Source organism: Salmo salar, chromosome 19 (genome assembly GCF_965601325.2).
Source record: "Salmo salar chromosome 19, fSalSal1, whole genome shotgun sequence".
Classification (NCBI taxonomy): domain Eukaryota; kingdom Metazoa; phylum Chordata; class Actinopteri; order Salmoniformes; family Salmonidae; genus Salmo; species Salmo salar.
The window spans coordinates 37,273,965-37,301,269 of NC_138309.1; the positions used below are offsets into that span (position 1 = coordinate 37,273,965).

Consider the following 27,305-nt stretch of genomic DNA (forward strand, 5'->3'; position numbering starts at 1 on the left):
CTAGGGGGGTTATTTAGTAGTAGTGGTATGGAGGCTAGTGTGGTTATTTAGTAGTAGTGGCTTGGAGGCTTGGGGGGTTATTTAGTAGTAGTTGCTTGAAGGCTGGGGGGGTTATTTACTAGTATTGGCTTGGAGGATAGTTGTGTTATTTAGTAGTAGTAGTGGCTTGGAGGCTAGGGGGGTTATTTAGTAGTAATGGCTTGGAGGCTAGGGGGGTTATTTAGTAGTAGTTGTTTGAAGGCTGGGGGGGGTATTTAGTAGTATTGGCTTGGAGGCTAGTGGGGTTATTTAGTAGTAGTAGTGGCTTGGAGGCTAGGGGGGTTATTTAGTAGTAGTGGCTTGGTGGCTAGTGGGGTTATTCGGTAGTAGTAGTGGCTTGGAGGCTAGTGGGGTTATTTAGTAGTAGTGGCTTGGAGGCTGGGAGGGTTAGTAGTAGTGGCTTGGAGGCTGGGGAGTCTAGGGGGTTATTTAGTAGTAGTAGTGGCTTGGAGGCTAATCGGGTTATTTATTAGTAGTGGCTTGGAGGCTATGTGGGTTATTTAGTACTTTTGGCTTGGAGGCTAGGGTGGGTGATTTAGTAGTAGTGGCTTGGAGGCTAGTGGGGTTTTTTAGTAGTATTGGCTTGGAGGCTAGTGGGGTTATTTAGTAGTAGTAGTGTCTTGGAGGCTAGTGTGGTTATTTAGTAGTAGTGGCTTGGAGGCTAGGGAGGTTATTTAGTAATAGAGTGGCTTGGAGGCTAGGGAGGTTATTTAGTAGTAGTAGTGGCTTGGAGGCTAGGGAGGTTATTTAGTAGTAGTAGTGTCTTGGAGGCTAGTGGGGTTGTTTAGTAGTAGTGGCTTGGAGGCTAGGGAGGTTATTTAGTAATAGAGTGGGTTGGAGGTTATTTAATAGTAGTAGTGGCTTGGAGGCTTGGGAGGTTATTTAGTATTAGTATTGGCTTGGAGGCTAGAGAGATATTTAGTAGTTGTGGCTTGGAGGCTAGGGGGGTTATTTAGTAGTAGTTGCTTGAATGCTGGGGGGGTTATTTAGTAGTATTGGCTTGGAGGCTAGTGGGGTTATTTAGTAGTAGTAGTGGCTTGGAGGCTAGGCGGGTTATTTAGTAGTAGTGGTATGGAGGCTAGTGGGGTTATTTAGTAGTAGTGGCTTGGAGGCTGGGGGGGTTATTTAGTAGTAGTTGCTTGAATGCTGGGGGCTGTTATTTAGTAGTATTGGCTTGGAGGCTAGTGGGGTTATTTAGTTGTAGTAGTGGCTTGGAGGCTAGGGGGGTTATTTAGTAGTAGTGGCTTGGAGGCTAGTGGGGTTATTTAGTAGTAGTTGCTTGAAGGCTGGGGGGGTGATTTACTAGTATTGTCTTGGAGGCTAGTGGTGTTATTTAGTAGTAGTAGTGGCTTGGAGGCTAGTGGTGTTATTTAGTAGTAGTAGTGGCTTGGAGTCTAGAGGGGTTATTTAGTAGTAGTGTCTTGGAGGCTAGGGGGCTATTTAGTAGTAGTAGTGGCTTGGAGGCTAGGGAGATTATTTAGTAGTTGTGGCTTGGAGGCTAGGGAGATTATTTAGTAGTAGTGGCTTGGAGGCTAGGGAGTTTAATTAGTAGTAGTTGCTTGGAGGTTGAGGAGGTTAGGGGGGATATTTAGTTGTAGTGGCTTGGAGGCTAGGGGGGTTATTTAGTAGTAGTTGCTTGAAGGCTGGGGGGGTTATTTAGTAGTATTGGCTTGGAGGCTAGTGGGGTTATTTAGTAGAAGTAGTGGCTTGGAGGCTAGGGGGATTATTTAGTAGTAGTGGTATGGAGGCTAGTGGGGTTATTTAGTAGTAGTGGCTTGGAGGCTGGGGGGGTTATTTAGTAGTAGTTGCTTGAAGGCTGGGGGGGTTATTTACTAGTATTGGCTTGGAGGCTAGTGGTGTTATTTAGTAGTAGTAGTGGCTTGGAGGCTAGTGGGGTTATTCGGTAGTAGTAGTGGCTTGGAGGCTAGGGGGCTATTTAGTAGTAGTAGTGACTTGGAGGCTAGACGGGTTATTTATTAGTAGTTGCGTGGAGGCTAGGGGGGTTATTTAGTAGTAATGGCTTAAAGGCTGGGGGGGTTATTTAGTAGTAGTGGCTTGGAGGCTAGGGGGGTTATTTACTAGTAGTGGCTTGGAGGCTAGGGGGTTATTTAGTAGTAGTGGCTTGGAGGCTAGGGGGGTTATTTAGTAGTAATGGCTTGGAGGCTAGGGGGGTTATTTAGTAGTAGTGGCTTGGAGGCTAGGGGTTTATTTAGTAGTAGTAGTGGCTTGGAGGCTAGGGGAGTTATTTAGTAGTCGTAGTGGCTTGGAGGCTAGGGGGGTTATTTAGTAGTAGTAGTGGCTTGGAGGCTAGAGAGGTGATTTAGTAGTAGTGGCTTGGAGGCTAGGGGGGTTATTTAGTAGTTTTGGCTTGGAGGCTAGGGGGTTATTTAGTAGCAGTAGTGGCTTGGAGCCTAGGGGGTTATTTAGTAGTAGTGGCTTGGAGGCTGGGGGGGTTTAGTAGTAGTGGCTTGGAGCCTGGGGGGGTTAGTAGTAGTGGGTTGGAGGTTGGGGAGTCTAGGGGGGTTATTTATTAGTAGTGGCTTGGAGGCTAGGGGGGTTATTTAGTACGTTTGGCTTGTTGGCTAGGGTGGGTGATTTAGTAGTAGTGGCTTGGAGGCTAGTGGGGTTATTTAGTAGTAATGGCTTGGAGGCTAGGGGTTTATTTAGTAGTATAGGTTTGGAGGCTGGTGGAGTTATTTAGTAGTATTGGCTTGGAGTCTGAGGATGCTGGGGGGGTTATTTAGTAGTAAGTGCTTGGAGGCTAGGGTTGTTATTTAGTTGTATTGGCTTGAAGGTTGAGGAGGCTAGAGGGGGGTATTTATTAGTAGTGGCTTGGAGGCTAGGGGGGTGTTATTTAGTAGTAGGTGCTTGGAGGCTAGGCGGGTTATTTAGTAGTAGTGGCTTGGAGGCTGGGGGGTTATTTAGTATTAGTGGCTTGGAGGCTGAGGAGGGTTATTTAGTAGGAGAGGCTGGGGGGGTTATTTAGTAGTAGTAGCTTGGAGGCTAAGGGGGTTATTTAGTAGTAGTGGCTTGGCGGCTATAGAGGTTGTTTAGTCGTAGTATTTAGTTGGAGGCTAGGGGGGTTAGTTAGTGGTTTGGAGGCTAGGAGGGTTATTTAGTAGTAGTAGTTGCTTGGAGGCTAGGGGGTTATTTAGTAGTAGTAGCATGGAGGCTAGGGGGGTTGTTTAGTAGTAGTAGTAGCTTGGAGGCTAGTGGGGTTATTTAGTAGTAGTAGGTGCTTGGAGACTAGGGGGGTTATTTAATGGTTTGGAGAGTAGTGGGGTTGTTTAGTAGTCGTAGTGGCTTGGAGGATAGGGGGGTTATTTAGTAGTAGTAGTGGCTTGGAGGCTAAGGGGGTTATTTAGTAGTAGTGGCTTGGAGGCTAGGTGGGTTATTTAGTAGTTGTGGCTTGGAGGCTAGTGGTGTTATTTAGTAGTAGTAGCGGCTTGGAGGCTAGGGGGATAATTTAGTAGTAGGTGCTTGGAGGCTAGGGGGGTTATTTAGTAGTAGTGGCTTGGAGGCTAGGGGGGTTATTTAGTAGTATTGGCTTGGAGGCTAGGGGGGGTTTTAAGTAATAGTAGTAGTGGCTTGGAGGCTAGGGCTGTTATTTATTAGTAGTGGCTTGGAGGCTAGGGTGTTATTTAGTAGTATAGGCTTGGAGGCTGGTGGAGTTATTTAGTAGTACGTGCTTGGAGGCTAGGGTTGTTATTTAGTAGTATTGGCTTGAAGGTTGAGGAGGCTAGAGGGGGGTATTTATTAGTAGTGGCTTGGAGGCTAGGGGGGTGTTATTTAGTAGTAAGTGCTTGGAGGCTGGGGGTGTTATTTAGTAGTAGGTGCTTGGAGGCTAGGGGGGGTTATTTAGTAGTAGTGGCTTGGAGGCTGGGGGGGTTATTTAGTAGTAGTGGCTTGGAGGCTGAGGAGGGTTATTTAGTAGTATTGGCTTGGAGGTTGAGGAGGCTGGGGGGGTTATTTAGTAGTAAGTGCTTGGAGGCTGGGGGTGTTATTTAGTAGTAGTGGCTTGGAGGCTGGGGGGTTATTTAGTAGTAGTAGTGGCTTGGAGTCTAGAGGGTTTATTTAGTAGTAGTGGCTTGGAGGCTAGTGGGGTTATTCGGTAGTAGTAGTGGCTTGGAGGCTAGGGGGCTATTTAGTAGTAGTAGTGGCTTGGAGGCTAGGGAGATTATTTAGTAGTTGTGGCTTGGAGGCTGGGGAGATTATTTAGTAGTAGTGGCTTGGAGGCTAGGGAGTTTAATTAGTAGTAGTTGTTTGGAGGTTGAGGAGGTTAGGGGGGATATTTAGTTGTAGTGGCTTGGACGCTAGGGGGTTATTTAGTAGTAGTTGCTTGAAGGCTGGGGGGGTTATTTAGTAGTATTGGCTTGGAGGCTAGTGGGGTTATTTAGTAGTAGTAGTGGCTTGGAGGCTAGGGGGGTTATTTAGTAGTAGTGGTATGGAGGCTAGTGTGGTTATTTAGTAGTAGTGGCTTGGAGGCTTGGGGGGTTTTTATTTATTTTATTTATTTATTTATTTCACCTTTATTTAACCAGGTAGGCAAGTTGAGAACAAGTTCTCATTTACAATTGCGACCTGGCCAAGATAAAGCAAAGCAGTTCGACAACATACAAAAACACAGAGTTACACATGGAGTAAAACAACATACAATCAATGATGCGGTAGAAAAAAAAAAAAAAATAATAATAATAATAATAATAATAATAATAATACAAAAAAAAAAAATAATAATAATAATAATAATAATAATAAAAAAAGTAGTAGTGGCTTGGAGGCTAGGGTGGTTATTTAGTAGTAGTGGCTTGGAGGCTAGGGTTTTATTTAGTAGTAGTAGTGGCTTGGAGGCTAGGGGTGTTATTTAGTAGTAGTAGTGGCTTGGAGGCTGGGGTGGTATTTAGTAGTAGTGGTGGCTTGGAGGCTAGGGGGGTTATTTAATGGTTTGGAGGCTAGTGGGGTTGTTTAGTAGTCGTAGTGGCTTGGAGGCTAGGGGGGTTATTTAGTAGTACTAGTGGCTTGGAGGCTAGGGTGGTTATTTAGTAGTAGTGGCTTGGATGCAAGGGTGGTTATTTAGTAGTTGTAGCTTGGAGGCTAGTGGGGTTTTTTAGTAGTAGTAGTGGCTTGGAGGCTAAGGGGTTATTTAGTAGTAGTGGCTTGGAGGCTGGGGGGGTTTAGTAGTATTGACTTGGAGGCTGGGGGGGTTAGTAGTAGTGGCTTGGAGGCTGGGGAGTCTTGGTGGGTTATTTATTAGTAGTGGCTTGGAGGCTAGGGGGCTATTTATTAGTAGTAGTGGCTTGGAGGCTAGGGAGATTATTTAGTAGTTGTGGCTTGGAGGCTAGGGAGATAATTTAGTAGTAGTGGCTTGGAGGCTAGGGAGTTTAATTAGTAGTAGTTGCTTGGAGGTTGAGGAGGTTAGGGGGCATATTTAGTTGTAGTGGCTTGGAGGCTAGGGGGGTTATTTAGTAGTAGTTGCTTGAAGGCTGGGGGGGTTATTTAGTAGTATTGGCTTGGAGGCTAGTGGGGTTATTTAGTAGTAGTAGTGGCTTGGAGGCTAGGGGGGTTATTTAGTAGTAGTGGCATGGAGGCTAGTGGGGTTATTTAGTAGTAGTGGCTTGGAGGCTGGGGGGGTTATTTAGTAGTAGTTGCTTGAAAACTGGGGGGGTTATTTACTAGTATTGGCTTGGAGGCTAGTGGTGTTATTTAGTAGTAGTAGTGGCTTGGAGGCTAGGGGGGTTATTTAGTAGTAGTGGCTTGGAGGCTAGTGGGGTTATTCGGTAGTTGTGGCTTGGAGGCTAGTGGTGTTATTTAGTAGTAGTAGCGGCTTGGAGGCTAGGGGGATAATTTAGTAGTAGGTGCTTGGAGGCTAGGGGGGTTATTTAGTAGTAGTGGCTTGGAGGCTAGGGGGGTTATTTAGTAGTATTGGCTTGGAGGCTAGGGGGGGTTTTAAGTAATAGTAGTAGTGGCTTGGAGGCTATGGGTGTTATTTATTAGTAGTGGCTTGGAGGCTAGGGTGTTATTTAGTAGTATAGGCTTGGAGGCTGGTGGAGTTATTTAGTAGTAAGTGCTTGGAGGCTAGGGTTGTTATTTAGTAGTATTGGCTTGAAGGTTGAGGAGGCTAGAGGGGGGTATTTATTAGTAGTGGCTTGGAGGCTAGGGGGGTGTTATTTAGTAGTAAGTGCTTGGAGGCTGGGGGTGTTATTTAGTAGTAGGTGCTTGGAGGCTAGGGGGGGTTATTTAGTAGTAGTGGCTTGGAGGCTGGGGGGGTTATTTAGTAGTAGTGGCTTGGAGGCTGAGGAGGGTTATTTAGTAGTATTGGCTTGGAGGTTGAGGAGGCTGGGGGGGTTATTTAGTAGTAAGTGCTTGGAGGCTAGGGGTGTTATTTAGTAGTTTTGGCTTGGAGGTTGAGGAGGCTGGCGGGGTATTTATTAGTAGTGGCTTTGAGGCTAGGGGGGGTGTTATTTAGTAGTAAGTGCTTGGAGGCTAGGGGGGTTATTTATTAGTAGGTGCTTGGAGGCTAGGGGGTTATTTAGTAGTATAGGCTTGGAGGCTGGTGGGGTTATTTAGTAGTAGTGGCTTGGAGGCTAGGGGGTTTTATTTAGTAGTAGTGGCTTGGAGGCTAGGGGGGGGTTATTTAGTAGTAGTGGCTTGGAGGCTGGGGGGGTGTTATTTAGTAGTAAGTGCTTGGAGGTTAGGGGTGTTATTTAGTAGTAGTGTCTTGGAGGCTGGGGGGGTTATTTAGTAGTAGTGGCTTGGAGGCTAGGGGTGTTATTTATTAGTAGTGGCTTGGAGGCTAGTGGGGTTATTTAGTAGTAGTGTCTTGGAGACTAGGGGGGGTTATTTGGTAGTGGTAGTGGCTTGGAGGCTTGGGGGGGTTATTTAGTTGTATTGGCTTGGAGGCTAGTGGGGTTATTTAGTAGTATATGCTTTGAGGCTAGTGTTGTTATTTAGTAGTATTGGCTTTGAGGTTGAGGAGGCTGGGGGGGTTATTTAGTAGTAGTGGCTTGGAGGCTAGGGGGGTTATTTAGTAGTATTGGCTTGTAGGCTAGGGGGTTATTTAGTAGTTGTTGCTTGGAGGCTAGGGGGGTTATTTAGTAGTAGTAGTGGCTTGGAGGCTAGTGGGGTTATTTAGTAGTATATGCTTTGAGGCTAGTGTTGTTATTTAGTAGTAGTGGCTTGGAGGCTAGGGGGGTTATTTAGTAGTTGTTGCTTGGAGGGTAGGGGGGTTATTTAGTAGTAGTAGTGGCTTGGAGGCTAGTGGGGTTATTTAGTAGTAGTAGTGGCTTGGAGGCTAGGGGGGGTTATTTAGTAGTAGGTGCTTGGAGGCTGGGGGGGTATTTAGTAGTAGTGGCTTTGAGGCTTGTGGGGTTATTTATTAGTTGTGTTTTGGAGGCTAGGTTTTTTTTTTTGTAGTTGTAGCTTGGAGGTTGGCGGTTGACACAGGCCAATGGTGGGTTTGGTCTACCTAGTGCTAGGTAGTGAGAGCTGGGTTTGGGTGGGTTTGGGGTTGTGGTTGTGGTGCATTATGGGAAGCCTAGGACCAGGAAGTGAACAGGAAGCTGAACTGTGTTTCATTGATTTCAGGGATGAGAGCTGCAGTCAGGAGGGCGATGGTGGTGATGAGGATCTGGGGGAGGAAGGGGAGGAGTTTGAGTGTTACCCCCCGGGGATGAAGGTGCAGGTGAGGTATGGGCGTGGTCGCAGCCTGAAGACGTACCAGGCCACTGTGAAAGAGGCTGACGTGGAGGGGGGAGAGGTGCTCTACCTGGTTCACTACTGTGGCTGGAACGTCAGGTAAGATTAGCAGGACACACAGCCCTGGGGAATATGACCGACCACCTTCCTAGCCACCACTAGTATTACAGCTATATTATTCGCTCTCCTCAAATAGACCCAGCTGTAAATGTAAAGATCTTACCTTTTAAATGGAGATCCCTATAGCAACAACATGGATATCACTTCCTCTCTGTTATGATACAAGGTCACATATATTTTATTTATATATCATTGATTATATCTTACCATCATCTATAGATAATGTAATGGTCCCTCTTGTGACACGACAAATTAATTATCATTTGTTATTTCTTACCATCCCCTGTAGATAATGTAATGGTTTTTCTGTGTCAGGACTAATTAATTATCATTGCACTGTGGACATCTAGTGGTTAAAATTGAGAACTGGGGCAATCAGTAATGACTTTGGTTTGTTGACGTTTTAAAGTATTGACTGACAGTTTGTCTCCTCGTCCGTCCGTCTGTCTGTCCTCCCACTGTCATCTAGAGACGTGCTGAGTTTGACCATAAAATGAAGCTCTTTCACAGAGCCTTCTCATTGAAGAATAGAGCTATTTTATTTAGCCCTAAGCCACTTTAAAATGCCATTTAATCCTCATTCACATTATAGGGCCAAACCTACCCAAGCCAAGCTGAGAAACTGAGCTTGCCTGGTTAAACATCCACTATAATTGCTGGAACCATACTGGAAAGGACCACAGGCAGCAGGGTACGGTTCGGGTGGGCCCTATCGTGTGGATCTGGTATTAAAATGCTGCTATACTCACTTCTACCTTTCTCCCCCCTGGGCCAGAGACAGGGTAATAAATACAGTGTTACTATGTAGAAGTAGAGTTAGCATAGAGAAGAGCTTTTCACAGTGAGACCAATGTTCGAGATGTCATTGTCTTACGTTGTGTAGTGGTTGAGCGGATGTTCTTTCTCTCTGCGTTACTGTGTCTTGTGGTGTGACGTTGGAAGACTTTCATTCCTTTCTGTAGATCCAAGTAGACTGACTACCTTTGGGTAGTTAACATTCTGTAATTCATTTCAATGGTTGTTGGTATTATCATAATGTTGATTTATCTTAATTAAGGTTGTTTTATTCCATAATTATAATGTGGATTTGTCTTCATTAAGGTTATTTTATTCCATAATTATGATGTGGATTTGTCTTCATTAAGGTTGTTTTATTCCATAATTATAATGTGGATTTGTCTTCATTAAGGTTGTTTTATTCCATAATTATAATGTGGATTTGTCTTCATTAAGGCTGTTTTATTCCATAATTATAATGTGGATTTGTCTTCATTAAGGCTGTTTTATTCCATAATATAATGTGGATTTGTCTTCATTAAGGCTGTCTTATTCCATGTAATAATTTTGATTTATCTTAATTATGGTTGTTTTATTCCATTATATAATTATGGGGCGGCAGGTAGCCTAGTGGTTAGAGCGTTGGACTAGTAACCGAAAGGTTGCAAGATCAAATCCCTGAGCTGACAAGGTACAAATCTGTCATTCTGCCCCTGAACAAGGCAGTTAACCCACTGTTCCTAGGTCATCATTGAAAATAAGAATTTGTTCTTAACTGACTTTCCTAGTTAAATAAAGGTAAAAAAAATGTTTTAATAATGTTGATATACAGTACCAGTCAAAAGTTTGGACACACCAACTCATTCCTGGATTTTTCTTTATTTTTACTATTTTCTACATTGTAGAATAATAGTGAAGACAACAAAACTATGTAATAAAACATATGGATTCATGTAGTAACCAAAAAAGTGTTAAACAAATCTAAATATATTTTAGATTTTAGATTCTTCAAAGTAACCACCCTTTGCCTTGATGACAGCTTTGCACACTCTTGGCATTATCTCAAACAGCTTCACCTGGAATGCTTTTCCATCAGTCTTGAAGGAGTTCCCACATATGTTGAGCACTTGTTGGCTGCTTTTCCTTCACTCTGCGATCCAACTCATCCCAAACCATCTCAATTGGGTTGAGGTCGGGTGATTGTGGAGGCCAGGTCATCTGATGCAGCACTCCATCTCTCTCCTTCTTGGTCAAACAGCCCTTAAACAGCCTGGAGGTGTGTTGGGTCATTGTCCTGTTGAGAAACAAATGATAGTCCCACTAAGCGCAAACCATATGGGATGGCGTATCGCTGCAGAATGCTGTGATAACCATGCTGGTTAACTCTGCCTTGAATTCTAAATAAATCATTGACAGTGTCACCAGCAAAGCACCCCTACACCATCACACCTCCTCCTCCATGCTTCACGATGGGAACCACACATGCAGAGATCATCTGTTCACCTACTCTGCGTCTCACAAAGACACGGCCGTTGGAACCAAAATTTCTAATTTGGACTCATCAGACCATCGGTCAGATATCCACCGGTCTAATGCCCATTGCTCATGTTTCTTGGCCGAAGCAAGTCTCGTCTTCTTATTGGTGTCGTTTAGTAGTGGTTTCTTGCCAGCAATTCGACCATGAAGGCCTGATTTTTTTAAAATTGTATTTCATTTTACCTTTTTAACTAGGCAAGTCAGTTAAGAACAAATTCTTATTTACAATGACGGCCTACCCTAGCCAAACCCTAAGTCGGACGACACTGGGTCAATTGCGCGCCGCCCTATGGGACTCCCAATTGTGGCCGGTTGTGATACAGCCTGGAATCGAACCAGGGTCTGTAGTGTCACCTCTAGCACTGAGACCGCTGCGCCACTCGGTGGTCTCTGAACAGTTTACGTTGAGATGTGTACATTGATTGTACTCTAACAGTATACAGGTAGTCACTGCTCTACCTGGCGTTGTACTCTGAAGCATTTATTTTGTCAGCAATTTCTGAGGCTGTTATCTCTAATGAACTTATCCTCTACAGCAGAGGTAACTCTGGGTCTTCCTTTCCTGTGGCGGTCCTCATGAGAGCCAGTTTCATCATAGCGCTTGATGGTTTTTGCAACTGCACTTTAAGAAACTTTCAAAGTTGTTGACATTTTCCGTATTGACTGACCTTCATGTCTTAAAGTAACGATGGACTGTCATTTCTCTTTGCTTATTTGAGCTGTTCTTGCCATAATATTGAGTTGGTCTTATACCAAATAGGGCTATCTTCTGTATACCACCCCTACCTTGTCACAACACAACTGGTTGTCTCAAACGCATTAAGAAGGAAAGAAATAATAACAAATTAACATTTAACAAGGCACACCTGTTAATTAAAATGCATTCCATGCACCTCATGAAGCTTGGTGAGAGAATGCCAAGATTGTGCAAAGCTGTCATCAAGGCAAAGGGTGGTAACTGAAGAATCTCAAATATAATCTTACCTTGCGTTCCAAATGGCACCCTATTTCCTATATAGTGCACTAGTTTTGACCAGGGCCAATAGGGAATCCCATAGGTAGTACACTACTTTTGACCAGGGCCAATATGGAATCCCATAGGTAGTACACTACTTTTGATCAGGGCCAATAGGGAATCCCATAGGTAGTACACTACTTTTGACCAGGACCAATAGGGAATCCCATAGGTAGTACACTACTTTTGACCAGGGCCAATAGGGAATCCCATAGATAGTACACTACTTTTGACCAGGACCAATAGGGAATCCCATAGGTAGTACACTACTTTTGACCAGGGCCCATATTGAATCCCATAGGGCTCTGGACAAAAGTAGTACACTATAAAAGGAATAGGGTGCCATTTGGGGCATAGGCTTTATAACTGACCTTTGACCTGTGATTGACTCTCTGTCTCTGTCTCTCCCGTCAGATATGATGAGTGGGTCAAAGCTGACAAGATTGTACGTCCGGCCAATAAGAATGTTCAGAAGATTAAACACCGCAAGAAAATAAAGGTAGGAGAAATAAATGTTGTTTTTTTATTATATTTTGCATATTAGCAATTTCAATTGAATATACAGAATACATAGTTGTTTCTGTCTATGAAGATGACATGAGGTTACCACAAGATGCACAACATTAATCTGGAGCCCTAAACATGGTTTTCCTGCCCTCCCAGAACAAAGCGGAGAGAGAGCGTAACCGTCTGGAGCGACTGAACGAGGACCTGGGGAGTCCGTCCCCCAACAGACTACGTGTCCCCCGCCCCTCCTCCAAATCCCTCGGCCCCTGCTCTGGCTCCGGTCCCTGCTCAGCCCATGAGCGCCATGTTTTCTCCAAGATGGAGGACGGTGAGAACCAAAGGACTCTGACTCTGCAGTCTCCAGTCAAGTCTATTGAAATCACTTCTATCCTCAATGGCCTGCAAGGTAGTCACTGCTCTACCTGGCGTTGTAATCTAACAGTATACAGGTAGTCACTGCTCTACCTGGCGTTGTACTCTAACAGTATACAGGTAGTCACTGCTCTACCTGGCGTTGTACTCTAACAGTATACAGGTAGTCACTGCTCTACCTGGCGTTGTACTCTAACAGTATACAGGTAGTCACTGCTCTACCTGGCGTTGTACTCTAACAGTATACAGGTAGTCACTGCTCTACCTGGCGTTGTACTCTAACAGTATACAGGTAGTCACTGCTCTACCTGGCGTTGTACTCTAACAGTATACAGGTAGTCACAACTCTATCTGGTGTTGTACTTTAACAGTATACAGGCAGTCAAATGGATAGGATATGTCATTCAAATTACATTTTGTTTCATGACTTTTAGCAGATTTTAAGGCAATATTTTTTACTCAATATTATGCGTTTTGAGTGTTGAACAATTAACTTATTTAGTTTTAGAGTTCAGTAGATTGTATTTCACTCTATAGAACTATGATACATTGATTGGGAGTGCTGTTGTGCTGCCTAAGCCATTGTAGTGGAAGTTTGTGGTGCCAAAATCATTGTCAAGGTACTAAAATGTTGTTTTTCTTTGCTTCCTTCAGCCTCAGAAAGTTCAACAGATGAGTCTGATCAGGATGGTGGGCGTGAGGACGAAGATGACCATCCGGGTTCAGGAGGTCGCGACGGTCTCAGAAAGGGGGGTCCCCCCAAACCCCTTCACGCATTAGACCGCTGGGAGGGTACCGACTCTACCGATGTCCCCAAACCACCATTGGTCACAGGGAAGAGCCAAGAACCAATCAGTGTCGAGATCCCGGAGCCTGGGAAACGGCGTAGCCAACCAGAGTTTGAGGCTGAGAGGGAGGGGCCAGGTAGCTCCGCCTCCAGGAAGAGGAAGTCAGAAGGAGTGGCAGGGGAGCAACAGACCTCTAAAGGACCCCCGTCCAAAACCAAGCTCCCAACCAGGAGCACCAGGAGCGCAGACTGGCTGCCGGGAGGCTCCAACAGGAGGGCCCAGGAGAGAGCAGGAGGTCTAGGGGAAGACAGAGGAGGAGCAGGAGGTTCTTCTAGCAGCAGCTCAGATGATGGAGGTGCACCTCCCACTGAGCCCCACCAGGCCGATGGAGACCGACCCAGCTCCCGTCCCAAACCTCCCCCCTCTAAGAAGTACAACGGCATGAAGGACAAGGCAGCCAAGAGTGGCACCGGTGGTGGAGGCGGCGCCCGCCCTGCGCGATTCTGGGAGATCCCTGAGAAGAGGGCTAAGATGGCAGCCAGCAGCGTGGAGGAGAGAGAGAGAGCGAGACCGGCGGGTGGCAGTCGTACCAAGGGACAGAAGGATGTATGGTCCAGTATTCAGGCCCAGTGGCCGAAGAAGACCCTGAAGGAGCTGTTCTCTGACTCTGACACAGAGGCTGCTAACTCCCCTCCTCCGCCTGGACCGGCCCAGTCCTCATCATCATGCCACGAGGAGAGGGAGAGCAGGGGGGAGCGGGATGGGGACGAGACAGGAGGAGGAGGCCCGGAGAGGGAGATCAGGGGGGAGCGGGATGGGGAGGGAGACGAGACAGGAGGAGGAGGCCCGGAGAGGGAGAGCACGGGGGAGCGGGACCGGGTGGTAGATGAGGAAGGAGGAGGCCCGGAGAGGAAGGACCATGACCCTTCAGAGGAGAACCAGGGGCAGGAGAAGAGGAGGAGTGAGCAGGAGTTCCCCTCCAGTGGATCTAACTCAGTTCTCAACACCCCTCCCACCACCCCAGAGTCCCCATCCATGGGACATAGCGGTAGCGGGGCCATGGAGCAAGGGGCTGGAACTGGCTCTAACCGGACTCAGCCCTCCTGTCCTCCCCTGTCTGTAACCCCTGCTCTGGGTACAACGCCCTCCTCTGACCCCCTGGCTCCGGGGCGCCCCAACACCCTGGCAGAGGAAGGCGGTTGTGGTCACAGTGAGACAGACAGCAGTACAGTGGAGGTGGAAAGTCTTGGAGGGGAGCTGCAGGACCAGGACTTACCCCAAGGTAAGTGTTGACTAGCCAAATGGTTGCTGGCATCAGTGTCCTAGATACCGTCACCTGCCGTTGTGCCCTTGAGCAAGACACTTAACCTGCTCACAGGGCACTACACTAGTAGCTGCCCACTGCTCCAGCCTTTCCCACCAAAATTTGTATTTGTGTGTATAGTGCCTGCAGAAAGTATTCAAACCCCTTGATTTTGTTTTATTTAATTCATGCTTTCAGTCGATGAGATTGAATTTTGCAGAATGCACAGTTACATTTAGACAACTGCTTAAAAACACAGAGGATACTACATTCAATGAAACAAGTCCTAACCGGCCTACCGACTGGCGCAGCATCACAGTGCTACAGGCATCACTACAGACCCGGGTTCGATCCCGGGCTGTATCATAACCGGCCGTGATCGGGAGTCCCATAGGGTGGCGCACAATTGTCCCAGCATCGTTCAGGGTTTGGCCGGGGGGGCTTTACTTGGCTCATCGCGCTCTAGCGACTCCTTGTGGCGGGTCGGGCGCCTGCAGGCTGACACCGTCATCAGTTGACCGGTGTTTCCTCTGACACGTTGGTGCGGCTGGCTTCCGGGTTAAGCTGGCAGGTGTTAAAAGCTCGGTTTGCCGGGTCATGTTTCGGGGGACGCATGACTCGACCTTCACTTCCCGAGGCCGTTGGGGAGTTGCAGCGATGAGACAAGATCAAAATTGGGGAGAAAAATGTATTAAGTCTGATCGCAGTGGCTATGATTGGATCTTTCTGTATATTTGTTCTTACATTGATGCTGGACAGTTGGCTCTGTTTGCAGAGGACTCTGCCAGTACCGTCTCCTCTTCTCTGTGGTAGTAGATCATGTAGAGGGTCCAGTACGATCCGTGACTGTCTCTGTTTTGTGTTATTATCCTGCTTGGCCTTTTCTGTACACTCTCCAGTGCAGCATCCTGCTTCTTTGTGCAGCCCACCAGCAACACACTTTCCTCCTGACTTTACGTTCATTAATCTGATGACTGTTATTTATCTAATCAACTAACTATATTTAATTGTTACCCAATTAAATGAATCATGGTAACTCTAAATAACTGCTCTCGTGGTGCCTCAAATCCTAATGACTTAATTTTTACATCACCTCAATTAAACTCTAAAGGTCTTGACCTATCACATCCATAAACAGTCAACTTATTCATCATAACCTCGTATCATATCATGTCGTAAACCTGTCGTAACCTTGCATCTGCAAAAACCCGAGCCTTACTTATGATTCAGTACTACACAAATTGGTTTACTTATTTATTTACTAGCTAACTAAATGGTAACACAGGATAAACATACACACTTAATACATGAGAAATAGGTCACTAGCGGACTGACAACGATATGACTGCTTGTTACGAAAGACATGGAGAGGGACAGAGACACTTAACGTTGCTACATTTAGAAACTACTCTCACTTATACTTTACACACAAACTGCCGCCCGGTTGGAGTAAGAAAATCCTTGGTTTCTCTCGGTGGACAGGGACTTCTAGGAAAAGGGTGTTGGGCCTTTTCGCGGCATGCTTGTAAAGCTCTGATTGTCCAAAAGGGGGACCCCCACCCGTCTTCTACTGTTAGCCTATCTTCAAAGAAGCATCTTCTAGAGAAAATGGAAGGAAAATACCCGTCCCCACCCGTCTTCTACTGTTGTTCTCCTCTGCAGTTGTCTGGTATCCGGTAACTTATCGTGTAGTCCTGAACAGGACTACAGAGTTTATTTTCCTTCTATTTTCTCTAGAAGATGCTTCTTTGAAGATAGGCTAGCCAGCCATGTCGATGGTTCCCAGTGGGGTGATGAGAGTAGCATAATACGATGGTTTGAAGATAGGCTAGTTAGCTGTGTTGATGGTTCCCACTGGGGTGATGAGAGTAGCAGAATACGATGGTTTGAGCAGAATGGTCCCAATTTAATTTGCTTTTCTAGATACTTTACTTAGGATCAGCCGTACCAGTGATTGTCCGTGAGGTGACTTTATCGTCTCTACCTCGTGTTGAGATTCACAGTTCAAACCACTTTAAATGTGAGCTGCAGCTCTACGTCTCTCTGGTCTAATACTTTAAATGTGAGCTGCAGCTCTACGTCTCTCTCTGGTCTAATACTTTAAACGTGAGCTGCAGCTCTACTTCTCTCTGGTGTAATATGTTAATTCTTAAACCATAATTTTATACAATTAGTTCAAAAGGGCGGTTCCGACAGCCTGACACGCTCTCTGACCTCACTCAAGGGGGCGGTGACTACTTACTTGTACAAAGTTATAGAAACAATTTCCTTTTATAGTTTCTAAAATCACATCCCTCTCTTAACCAAAACACTTTAATCATTTTTCATATAGCATGCAGAACGTAGAGGATGTAGTGTGTTACAGTATTTCCTCTATAACATTGTTAATGACATCACAAAATAACAACCATACCGACATCAATGTTCTTTTAGATCGCCTCTGACCATTCCCCACGTTCTATGTTAGAAATATTGTTCCAGAATTCGCTTTACAACGTGTTAAGACTTTCGGCGGGGAAAATCTGTCAAACAAAGGCAAATTCCTCTGGTGAATTTGGAGAGTGAGAGAACTGAATGTTCTTGTCCTTGATTTACAACAGGGTGTGATCTGTCAACCCCCCACCAGTTCCCCCCGTGGGTGAGTGGGGGTCTGGTTGAAGTTATTTATTGCAAAGCTGATCTGCCCAATTTGGATCCTCAGAGAACAGTCATGACACCTGTCATTATCCCGGCATGGTCGGATCAGAGTGGTGTAGGCGTCATCAGTGGAAAGGCTGTTTCTTGCCATCACAGTCAGGAAGTGGAGACGCCTTGAAGTATTTTTCAATGCCTGGTTAATGTGTTGGCCCCCACTGAGTTAGTTGTCCAAGTGGAAGCCAAGGTATTTTGTGCATGTTCCAACTGGAACAGCCTGACCACCCAGTATTAGTGGAGCTGGTTCCAACTGGAACAGCCTGACCACCCAGTATTAGTGGAGCTGGTTTCAACTGGAACAGCCTGACCACCCAGTATTAGTGGAGCTGGTTCCAACTGGAACAGCCTGACCACCCAGTATTAATGGAGCTGGTTCCAACTGGAACAGCCTGACCACCCAGTATTAGTGGAGCTGGTTTCAACTGGAACAGCCTGACCACCCAGTATTAGTGGAGCTGGTTCCAACTGGAACAGCCTGACCACCCAGTATTAATGGAGCTGGTTCCAACTGGAACAGCCTGACCACCCAGTATTAATGGAGCTGGTTCCAACTGGAACAGCCTGACCACCCAGTATTAGTGGAGCTGGTTCCAACTGGAACAGCCTGACCACCCAGTATTCCACACCGTCAATCTGTATCTTCTTCCAGAGGATTTTTATAGACCAAGCTCTTTGTTGATGAAGTCCCACCAGTCTTCTGGGTTCTTCTTTCGGAGTTCTTGAATTTAATTTGTCTACAAGTTATCTTTGGCCATGAGATGAGCTTTTTTCCATTTCTCAGTTTTCCCCCCATGTGTCAAATATTTTTTGCCTTTTCTTTGGTGTCCGCTTGAGGTTGTTCCGTCATCGATGGCTTATCCCGGGCTGATGTTTTAAAATTTTGTATGGGCATACTTACATTAAGGACCATTTGTATGTTGATGTTGAAGATATCCAACTTTTCATCCAATTTTCTCTGCATGGTAGACAGCTGACCAGCCTGTGATGGTCAGACACCAGGCTAGGGCCTCCGTTCTCTCTTGAGACATCGTCGCCCTGCTCTGGATTCCATTTCCTTCCGCCTTGCTCGGTTCACTGGTGGTCACCAGATCCCAGCAGGGCCAATACAGTAGGGGAGCTGTAGTAGGTGTTGAGGTCTGTTCTGATCAGATCCATCATGGAGTCTCCATGTAGTAGGTGTTGAGGTCTGTTCTCATCAGATTCCCTCCATGTACAGTGAGGGAAAAAAGTATTTGATCCCCTGCTGATTTTGTACGTTTGCCCACTGACAAAGAAATGGTCAGTCTATAATTTTAATGGTAGGTTTATTTGAACAGTGAGAGACAGAATAACAACAAAAAAATCCAGAAAAACGCATGTCAAAAATGTCATAAATTGATTTGCATTTTAATGAGGGAAATAAGTATTTGACCCCCTCTCAATCAGAAAGATTTCTGGCTCCCAGGTGTCTTTTATACAGGTAACGAGCTGAGATTAGGAGCACACTCTTAAAGGGAGTACATATTTAATTGGTCACTGGAAAAGGGGACATTTCCAAATGTATGGAAGCATGCGAAACTGTGTCCAATCCCAAAAGATCCTGCAAAAAACCCATTATTTCTGCCAATATTTGACCAATCAGTCTACTCCCTTCACTCAGTCAGATATTGGAGGGTATTGTGAGTAGACAAATATAGGAGTATATGGAAAATAATTATCTGATTACAGCCAATCAGCATGCTTATCGCAAAAACCATTCCACTACGACTGCATTGGTTGACATGACTGACCAGTGGCTCAATGCTATGGATAATGGCAGGTTTGTGGGGGTAGTATTTTTAGATTTTTGTGCAGCATTTGATTTGACCTCTATGGGCTAGCGTCCCACCTACTCAACAGCCAGTGTAATCCCGTGGCGCGTTATTCAAATACCTCAAAAATGCAAAAACTTCAATTTTTCAAACATATGACTATTTTACACCATTTTAAAGACAAGACTCTCGTTAATCTAACCACACTGTCCGATTTCAAAAAGGCTTTACAACGAAAGCAAAACATTAGATTATGTCAGCAGAGTACCCAGCCAGAAATAATCAGACACCCATTTTTCAAGCTAGCATATAATGTCACAAAAACCCAGAAGACAGCTAAATGCAGCACTAACCTTTGATGATCTTCATCATATGACACACCTAGGACATTATGTTATACAATACATGCATGTTTTGTTCAATCAAGTTCATATTTATATCAAAAACCAGCTTTTTACATTAGCATGTGACGTTCAGAACTAGCATACCCCCCGCAAACTTCCGGTGAATTTACTAAATTACTCACGATAAACGTTCACAAAAAGCATAACAATTATTTTAAGAATTATAGATACAGAACTCCTCTATGCACTCGATATGTCTGATTTTAAAATAGCTTTTCGGTGAAAGCACATTTTGCAATATTCTAAGTAGATAGCCCGGCATCACAGGGCTAGCTATTTAGACACCCAGCTATTTAGCACTCACCAAAGTCAGATTTACTATAAGAAAAATGTTATTACCTTTGGTGTTCTTCGTCAGAATGCACTCCCAGGACTTCTACTTCAATAACAAATGTTGGTTTGGTCCCAAATAATCCATAGTTATATCCAAATAGCGGCGTTTTGTTCGTGCGTTCAAGACACTATCCGAAAGGGTAAATAAGGGTTACGAGCATGGCGCATATCGTGACAAAAAAATTCTAAATATTCCATTACCATACTTCGAAGCATGTCAACCGCTGTTTAAAATCCATTTTTATGCCATTTTTCTCATAAAAAAGCGATAATATTCCGACCGGGAATCTGCATTTAGGTAAACAGACGAAAGAAAATAACGCATGGGGTCGACTCGGGCACGCGCCTAAGCCCATAGTACTCTGATCGGCCACTTGCCAAAAGCGATAATGTGTTTCAGCCAGAGGCTGCCTCGATATCGTTCAGCTTTTTCCCGGGCTCTGAGAGCCTATGGGAGCCGTAGGAAGTGTCACGTTAGAGCAAAGATCCTCAGTCTTCAATAAAAAGAGCCAAGATGAACAACAACTTGTCAGACAGGCCACTTCCCATATAGAATCCTCTCAGGTTTTTGCCTGCCATATGAGTTCTGTTATACTCACAGACACCATTCAAACAGTTTTAGAAACTTTAGGGTGTTTTCTATCCAAAGCCAATAATTATATGCATATTCTAGTTACTGGGCAGGTGTAGTAACCAGATTAAATCGGGTACGTTTTTTATCCGGCCGTGTCAATACTGCCCCCTAGCCCTAACAGGTTAATGGATCATGAAATCATTTTGACAAAATTAATGCATTATGGTTTTAAGGAGGTAGCATTGAATTGGATACAGTCATATCTAACTGACAGGAAACAGTCCACCTATATCAATGGTTAATTTTCTTCCCCTCATGTGTTAAACTGTGGAATACCGCAGGGCAGCTGCCTTGGACCACTTCTTTATTTAATATATACCAACGACCGTCCTTATGCCTTATCTGAAACTCAAGCTACTATATTTGCAGATGATACTACAAGTTATACTGCAAGACAAATCGGTTCAACAGGTACAGCAAGCTATACAAGTAGAACTGGGAAATGTCAGGGAGTGGGTTTGCCGGAACAAACTTGTTTTGAACGCCAAGAAAACCAAGGTTATGTTGGTCTGTTCAAGTAGGAAAAGGCCAACACAACATGGGATACAATTAAGTATGGGGGGGGGGGTACAAATTGAGGAAGTGTCAGAAACCAAACTACTAGGAGTGCAGCTAGACAACTGCTTATCATGGTTGTCTCAAATAACTAATCTATGGAGAAAAAAATATTTACCGGGAAAGATTCTTAAGCAAATAACACAAGTATTAATTTATAGTCAGGTGAACTACTGTTCTGTGGTCTGGGAAAATGCAACAGATTGGACAGAACAAAGCAGCGAGGATTGTTTTAAGGTGTAGTTATGATTCTTCTGATGTCGTCATGCACAATGATCTTGGGTGGTCATTAATCAACAAGATAATTGAAGAAAAAAAAACATGCTTATTTTATTTCACACTGTACACCATTTAGAACGGCCAAACTCCATTCACAACAGTATTCAGTTGGTAAGAGACAGACATTCAGTCAATACTAGGAATGGATTGTCCACCATCTATGTGTTATCCAGACAGAAAAGAGAAATAAGGCAATGCAATGCAGGATGCATGTTTTCAAATATTTGTATTCTGTTCAGGCTTCCTTCTTTTTACTCTGTCATTTATGTTACTATTGTGGAGTAACTACAATGTTGTTGATCCATCCTCAGTTTTCTCCTATCACAGCCATTAACTTCTATGGGCTAGCGTCCCACCTGCGGGACACACTATTCAACAGCCAGTGAAATAGCATGGCACGAAATACAAAACAGCAAAAATCGCATAATTTCATTTTCTCAAACAATCAACTATTTTATACCATTTTAAAGATAAACTTCTCGTTAATCGAACCACATTGTCCGATTTCAAAAAGGCTTTACGGTGAAAGCATAAAATTAGATTATGTTAGGACATAAACTTCACAAGAAAAACCACACAGCCATTTTCCAAGCAAGGACATGCATCACAAAAACCAAAAATACAGCTAAAATATTCACTAACCTTTGATGATCTTCATCAGATGGCACTCATAGGACTTCATGTTACACAATGCATGTATGTTTTGCTCGATAAAGTTCATATTTATATCCAAAAACCCCATTTTACATTGGTCCGTGATGTTCAGAAAATGTATTCCCACCAAAACTTCCAGTGAATGAGGACATCAATTTACAAAAATACTCATCATAAACGTTGATAAAATTTACAACAGTTATTGAAAGAATTATAGATATACTTCTCCCTAATGCAACCGCTGTGTCAGATTTTAAAATAGCTTTACGGAGAAAGCACATTTTTCAATATTCTGAGTACATAGCTCAGCTATCAAAGCAAGCTATACAGATACCCGCCAAGTTCTGGGGTTAACTAAACTCAGAATTAGTATTATAAGTATTCTCTTACCTTTGCTGATCTTCGTCAGAATGCACTCCCAGGACTCCTACTTCCACAAGAAATGTTATTTTTGTTCGAAATACTCCATATTTATGTCCAAATACCTCCGTTTTGTTCGTGCGTTCAGATCACTCTCCAAAGGCATAACGCGCGAGCGTAAATCCAGACGCGAAAAGTCAAATAGTTCCATTACCGTTCGTAGAAACATGTCAAACGTTGTTTACAATCAACCCTTAGGGTATTTTTAACATAAAACATCGATAATATTCCAACCAGACAATAGCGTATTCATTACAGAGGAAAAAGAAGGAGCGGCGTGCAAAATGTGCGCAGTAAACAACTCACTGGTCCCAGGCAGTCCACTCATTGACTGAGCTCCTATTTTCTGCCCAGTAACAGGAGAAGGATGAAACACGTTTCTAAAGGCTGTTGACAGCTAATGGAAGCCTTAGGAAGTGCAACGTGACCCCACAGACACTGTAGTTTCGATAGGGATTCAAAAGAAGAACTACAATTCTCAGATTTCCCACTTCCTGGTTGGATTTTTCTCAGGTTTTTGCCTGTCATATGAGTTCTGTTATACTCACAGACATCATTCAAACAGTTTTAGAAACTTCTGAGTGTTTTCTATCCAAATCTACTAATAATATGCAAATATTTGACTCTGGGCCCGAGTATTAGGCAGTTTACTCTGGGCACGCTTTTCATCCGAAAATGAAAATACTGCCCCCTATACCTTAAAAAGTTAAACTCTGTAACTGTTTTAAAGTCACCATTGGCCTCATGGCGAAATCCCTGAGCAGTTTCCTTCCTGTCCGGCAACTGAGTTAGGAAGGACGCCTGTATCTTTGTAGTGACTGGGTGTATTGATACACCAGTGTAATTAATAACTTCACCATGCTCAAAGGGATATTCAATGTCTGCTTTTATTTTTTTACCCATCTACCAATAAGTGCCCTTCTTTGTGAGTCATTGGAAAACCTCCCTGTTCTTTGTGGTTGAATCTGTGTTTGAAATTCACTGCTCAACTGAGTGAGCAGTGAATTACAGATAATTGTATGCGTGGGGTATAGAGATGAGGTAGTCATTCAAAAATCATGTTAAACACAAATATTACACACAGAGTGAGTTTTTATGTGACTTGTTTGTACTCCTGAACTTATTTAGGTTTGTCATAACGAAGGGGTTGAATACTCCTGAACTTATTTAGGCTCGTCATAACGAAGGGGTTGTGTGTGTGTGTGTGTGTGTGTGTGTGTGTGTGTGTGTGTGTGTGTGTGTGTGTATTGGAGGGGTTCGGCATTGCAGAAGACCCAACTTCCATCTCGTATGGATAAATACAATACAACTTTATTGTCCATTGGTTAGAACGGCCTTTCCCAACACCCCCAGACACACACACACACGTTGAGAGGAACAGGGTCAGCAGCGGTGGAAAGCAATTGTGAGGGGTTTTGGTCAGAAGACTGATTTCTGTCTCGTATGGATCAATGAAGTTGTTTTTCTCCAGACCAGGAGCAGGGAGAGCCCCACCACCATGGAGGGGCAGGATCCCCCTCCTCCCAGAGTAAAGCCTCACTCCTAGACGGTCCAGGTAGCCTGTCCTCCTCTCACAGCCACTCCAACTCTACCTGCAGTCTGGAGCTCAGTAGTAGCAGTCGGCATGACAACACTGAACACAAAGCCAAAGGTAAGGAACCTCAACTACCACTGAACACAAAGCCAAAGGTACAGAACCTCAACTATCACTGAACACAAAGCCAAAGGTACAGAACCTCAACTAACACTGAACACAAAGCCAAAGGTTCAGAACCTCAACTAACACTGAACACAAAGCCAAAGGTACAGAACCTCAACTAACACTGAACACAAAGCCAAAGGTACAGAACCTCAACTAACACTGAACACAAAGCCAAAGGTACAGAACCTCAACTAACACTGAACACAAAGCCAAAGGTACAGAACCTCAACTAACACTGAACACAAAGCCAAAGGTACAGAACCTCAACTAACACTGAACACAAAGCCAAAGGTAAGGACGGAAATGCCTGACAGATATAATTAGCAAAATAAATACAGTTTGTTCCTGTTACAATATTTTAAAGCTTTCTGTTAGCCTTGTATGGTACTAGTATAGGTAAGGACTTCTGTCCAATAGCCTAAATTAGACAATTTACATTGTAGATGTGCTAAGAAATGCCTGTTCATATGATGGTTATATGCAATTTTGAACCAAAGCAGGGCAATTCAAATGGGTACATAGGTGATAGCTTTACAGAGGACTTCTTCTACATCTAGTTTTATTTCAAAAGATTACAGGAAGTTACTGAAGTGCTTGGGGATTCAGATACACATCAGGCACCGTCTGTGACTGAGCCCACATACTCTCCTGTTCCTCTCTCTTCTCTCTTTGACAAAACTAGCATCATGTTCTCACTGTCCTCCTGTCTTCTCCTTCCAGTGTCTGCCAGTCACAAGCGTCAGAAGGAACAGCAGGCAGGTGGAGCAGCAAAGAAACCCAAGCCAAACAGAAAGAGCTCAGTGCCTCCCAAGAAGAACAATAACAGAAAAACGGGTAAGGAAGAGAGTGACAATACCCACTAGTTTACTGAGGCCTACACTAGGACTGGTGAATCTGAGGCCTACACTAGGGCTGGTGAATCTGAGGCCTACACTAGGACTGGTGAATCTGATGCCTACACTAGGACTGGTGAATCTGAGGCCTACACTAGGGCTGGTGAATCTGACGCCTACACTAGGGCTGGTGAATCTGAGGCCTACACTAGGACTGGTGAATCTGAGGCCTACACTAGGGCTGGTGAATCTGAGGCCTACACTAGGGCTGGTGAATCTGAGGCCTACACTAGGGCTGGTGAATCTGAGGCGTACTCTAGGGCTGGTGAATCTGAGGCCTACACTAGGGCTGGTGAATCTGAGGCCTACACTAGGGCTGGTGAATCTGAGGCCTACACTAGGACTGGTGAATCTGAGGCCTACACTAGGGCTGGTGAATCTGAGGTCTACTCTAGTGCTGGTGAATCTGAGGCCTACACTAGGGCTGGTGAATCTGAGGCCTACACTAGGGCTGGTGAATCTGAGGCCTACACTAGGGCTGGTGAATCTGAGGCCTACACTAGGACTGGTGAATCTGAGGCCTACACTAGGGCTGGTGAATCTGAGGCCTACACTAGGGCTGGTGAATCTGAGGCCTACACTAGGGTTGGTGAATCTGAGGCCTACTCTAGGGCTGGTGAATTTGAGGCCTACACTAGGACTGGTGAATCTGAGGCCTACTCTAGGGCTGGTGAATCTGGCCAGTATGTATCATGCGTCTTAGAGTAGGAGTTGAATAAGTTTATATTGATAGGGGTGGACCTGATCCTGGATCAGCACTCTGAGATGCATGTATGAATAAGATTATATTGATAGGGAGGGACCTGATCCTGGATCAGCACTCTGAGATGCATGATACATATGGCCCCTGACTGGCTTCCTACCTCTCCTATTGCTCTCTCCTTCTGGCATCTGAAATGATCAGAGCCACAGTAAGATCAGCTGTAGAACCAGTTGTGTTTTTATAGAAGTTGTAGAACCAGTTGTGCTTTTATAGAAGTTGTAGAACCAGTTGTGTTTTTATAGAAGCTGTAGAACCAGTTGTGTTTTTATAGAAGCTGTAGAACCAGTTGTGTTTTTATAGAAGCTGTAGAACCAGTTGTGTTTTTATAGAAGCTGTAGAACCAGTTATGCTTTTATAGAAGTACGTCTTCTGTTCGTTCTAACAAACTCTCCAAGCACAAGCAATTGATCTACTTGTATGAGTTGTTGAAATGACAGTTACACTTGTAGCTAATTAATATCTTCCTTCTGTTCGGTCTCCTCATCCTCCCCCCCTACAGCCCACAGCAGTGACAGTGAAGACCAGTCATTGGGCGAGAGCACAGCCAAGTCTTCAGCCTCCAAGACCCATGTTGCAGCAGACATGAAGGGGTCCATCTCGCCCAAGTGTCCCGGCCTGGGACAGGGATGCACCCCTCCATCCAGCCAGAAGTACCACAAGCAACATGGTGACCCCGACCACCATCACCATCTTCACAATCGGGAACATCACCGGGAGCGTGAGCACCATCACCTTCACCATAGAGAGGACCCTCACCATAGAGAGGACCCTCACCATAGAGAGCACCATAGAGAGGACCCTCACCATAGAGGGGGCCCTCACCATAGAGAGCACCATAGAGAGGACCCTCACCATAGAGAGGACCCTCACCATAGAGAGCACCATAGAGAGCACCATAGGGGGTGCTTTGCAACCCCCCCCCCCCCCCCCCCCCCATGCAAACTTTTCAACTTTGTGCAACTAGTTGCAAGCAACAGCCAATCAAAATGAGTACTTTTGTCACATGATTCATTAGAAGGTTTCCGAATTGGGACCCAGTTGTCATGTCAACACAGTTGAGCTGTTACAGCCAGTAGGCAACCTGCGATCAGGGCTGACCGAAGAGACCTTAGCACAACGGGAGATGTAACCAAATGGTTGGCATCATGGCTAGTCATGGTGTATGTACATGGTTTGGCCATCAACACATTATTGAAGTGAACCCAAACCTCTGCCTGAATAGTTTCAACTAAAATTGTTCACCGTGAACTGTGCGAGCTAGCTAGCTAGCTAGCTAACGTTTGTTTAATTACTTGCTAGCTCATTTAGCTGTGTTGGTGTTTGGCTAGCTAGCTAAATTGTACAGGCTGCGTTTAGTCTATATCCATGCTGTTACAATAACCAAACGGGTGGATAAACAAATAATTAGTGAAATCACGATGTAATGCAGCACAACAACATGGGGTGAGTTTAGAATTCTCAAACATGACAGAATCCGTTTCAATTTGATTGGCTGTTGCATGCCATTTTAATCGCGTTTGAGTTGCTTCATGTAAAAGCAAAGTTGCTTCATGTAAAAGCAAAGTTGCTTGTGATGTCACTTGCAAACTGCAACTAAAATTGCATGACAGTTTCTTCGTTTAACTCCAGTGTGTCTGGATAATTTGATTTGATTTGATACCAACTACAGTTTACACAGCCTCACCAACCCCTCCAGATATACGCTAGCTACAGGAATTCTCATGTACCTTCCCATTTACGTCCGGCTGTACAAGTAGACTTGCTTACTAGATGTAACGCCCTGTGTGACCTCACAGAGAGAATTGACATGCGGCACACTGTGTTGTTTAGCGTTGTAGTCAGAATCACCCCACCGAGTCCTCTCCTTTAAATGATGTTCCTCTCCATCCCACTGAGTCCGGTCCTTTAAATGGTGTTCCCCTCCATCCCACTGAGCCCTCTCCTTTAAATGTTGTTCCTCTCCATCCCACTGAGTCCTCTCCTTTAAAGGGTGTTCCCCTCCATCCCACTGAGTCCTCTCCTTTAACTGTTG

General features: G+C 44.6%; 1 protein-coding gene across 3 annotated transcripts in view; it reads left to right on the top strand.

Annotated features, from left to right (window-relative positions):
• Window positions 1-27,305, top strand: part of arid4b (AT-rich interaction domain 4B) — a 240,505-nt gene that overhangs the window by 200,545 nt on the left and 12,655 nt on the right. The window contains exons 17-23 of one of the 3 annotated variants that reach the window (XM_045702251.2): window positions 7,624-7,833; window positions 11,597-11,681; window positions 11,846-12,095; window positions 12,716-14,131; window positions 23,387-23,566; window positions 24,338-24,451; window positions 25,773-25,991. In XM_045702251.2, coding sequence (XP_045558207.1) covers window positions 7,624-7,833; window positions 11,597-11,681; window positions 11,846-12,095; window positions 12,716-14,131; window positions 23,387-23,566; window positions 24,338-24,451; window positions 25,773-25,991 — 2,474 coding nt within the window. The remainder of the gene's footprint in view (window positions 1-7,623; window positions 7,834-11,596; window positions 11,682-11,845; window positions 12,096-12,715; window positions 14,132-23,386; window positions 23,567-24,337; window positions 24,452-25,772; window positions 25,992-27,305) is intronic. The other 2 variants (XM_045702252.2, XM_045702253.2) reach the window with 2 other exon arrangements.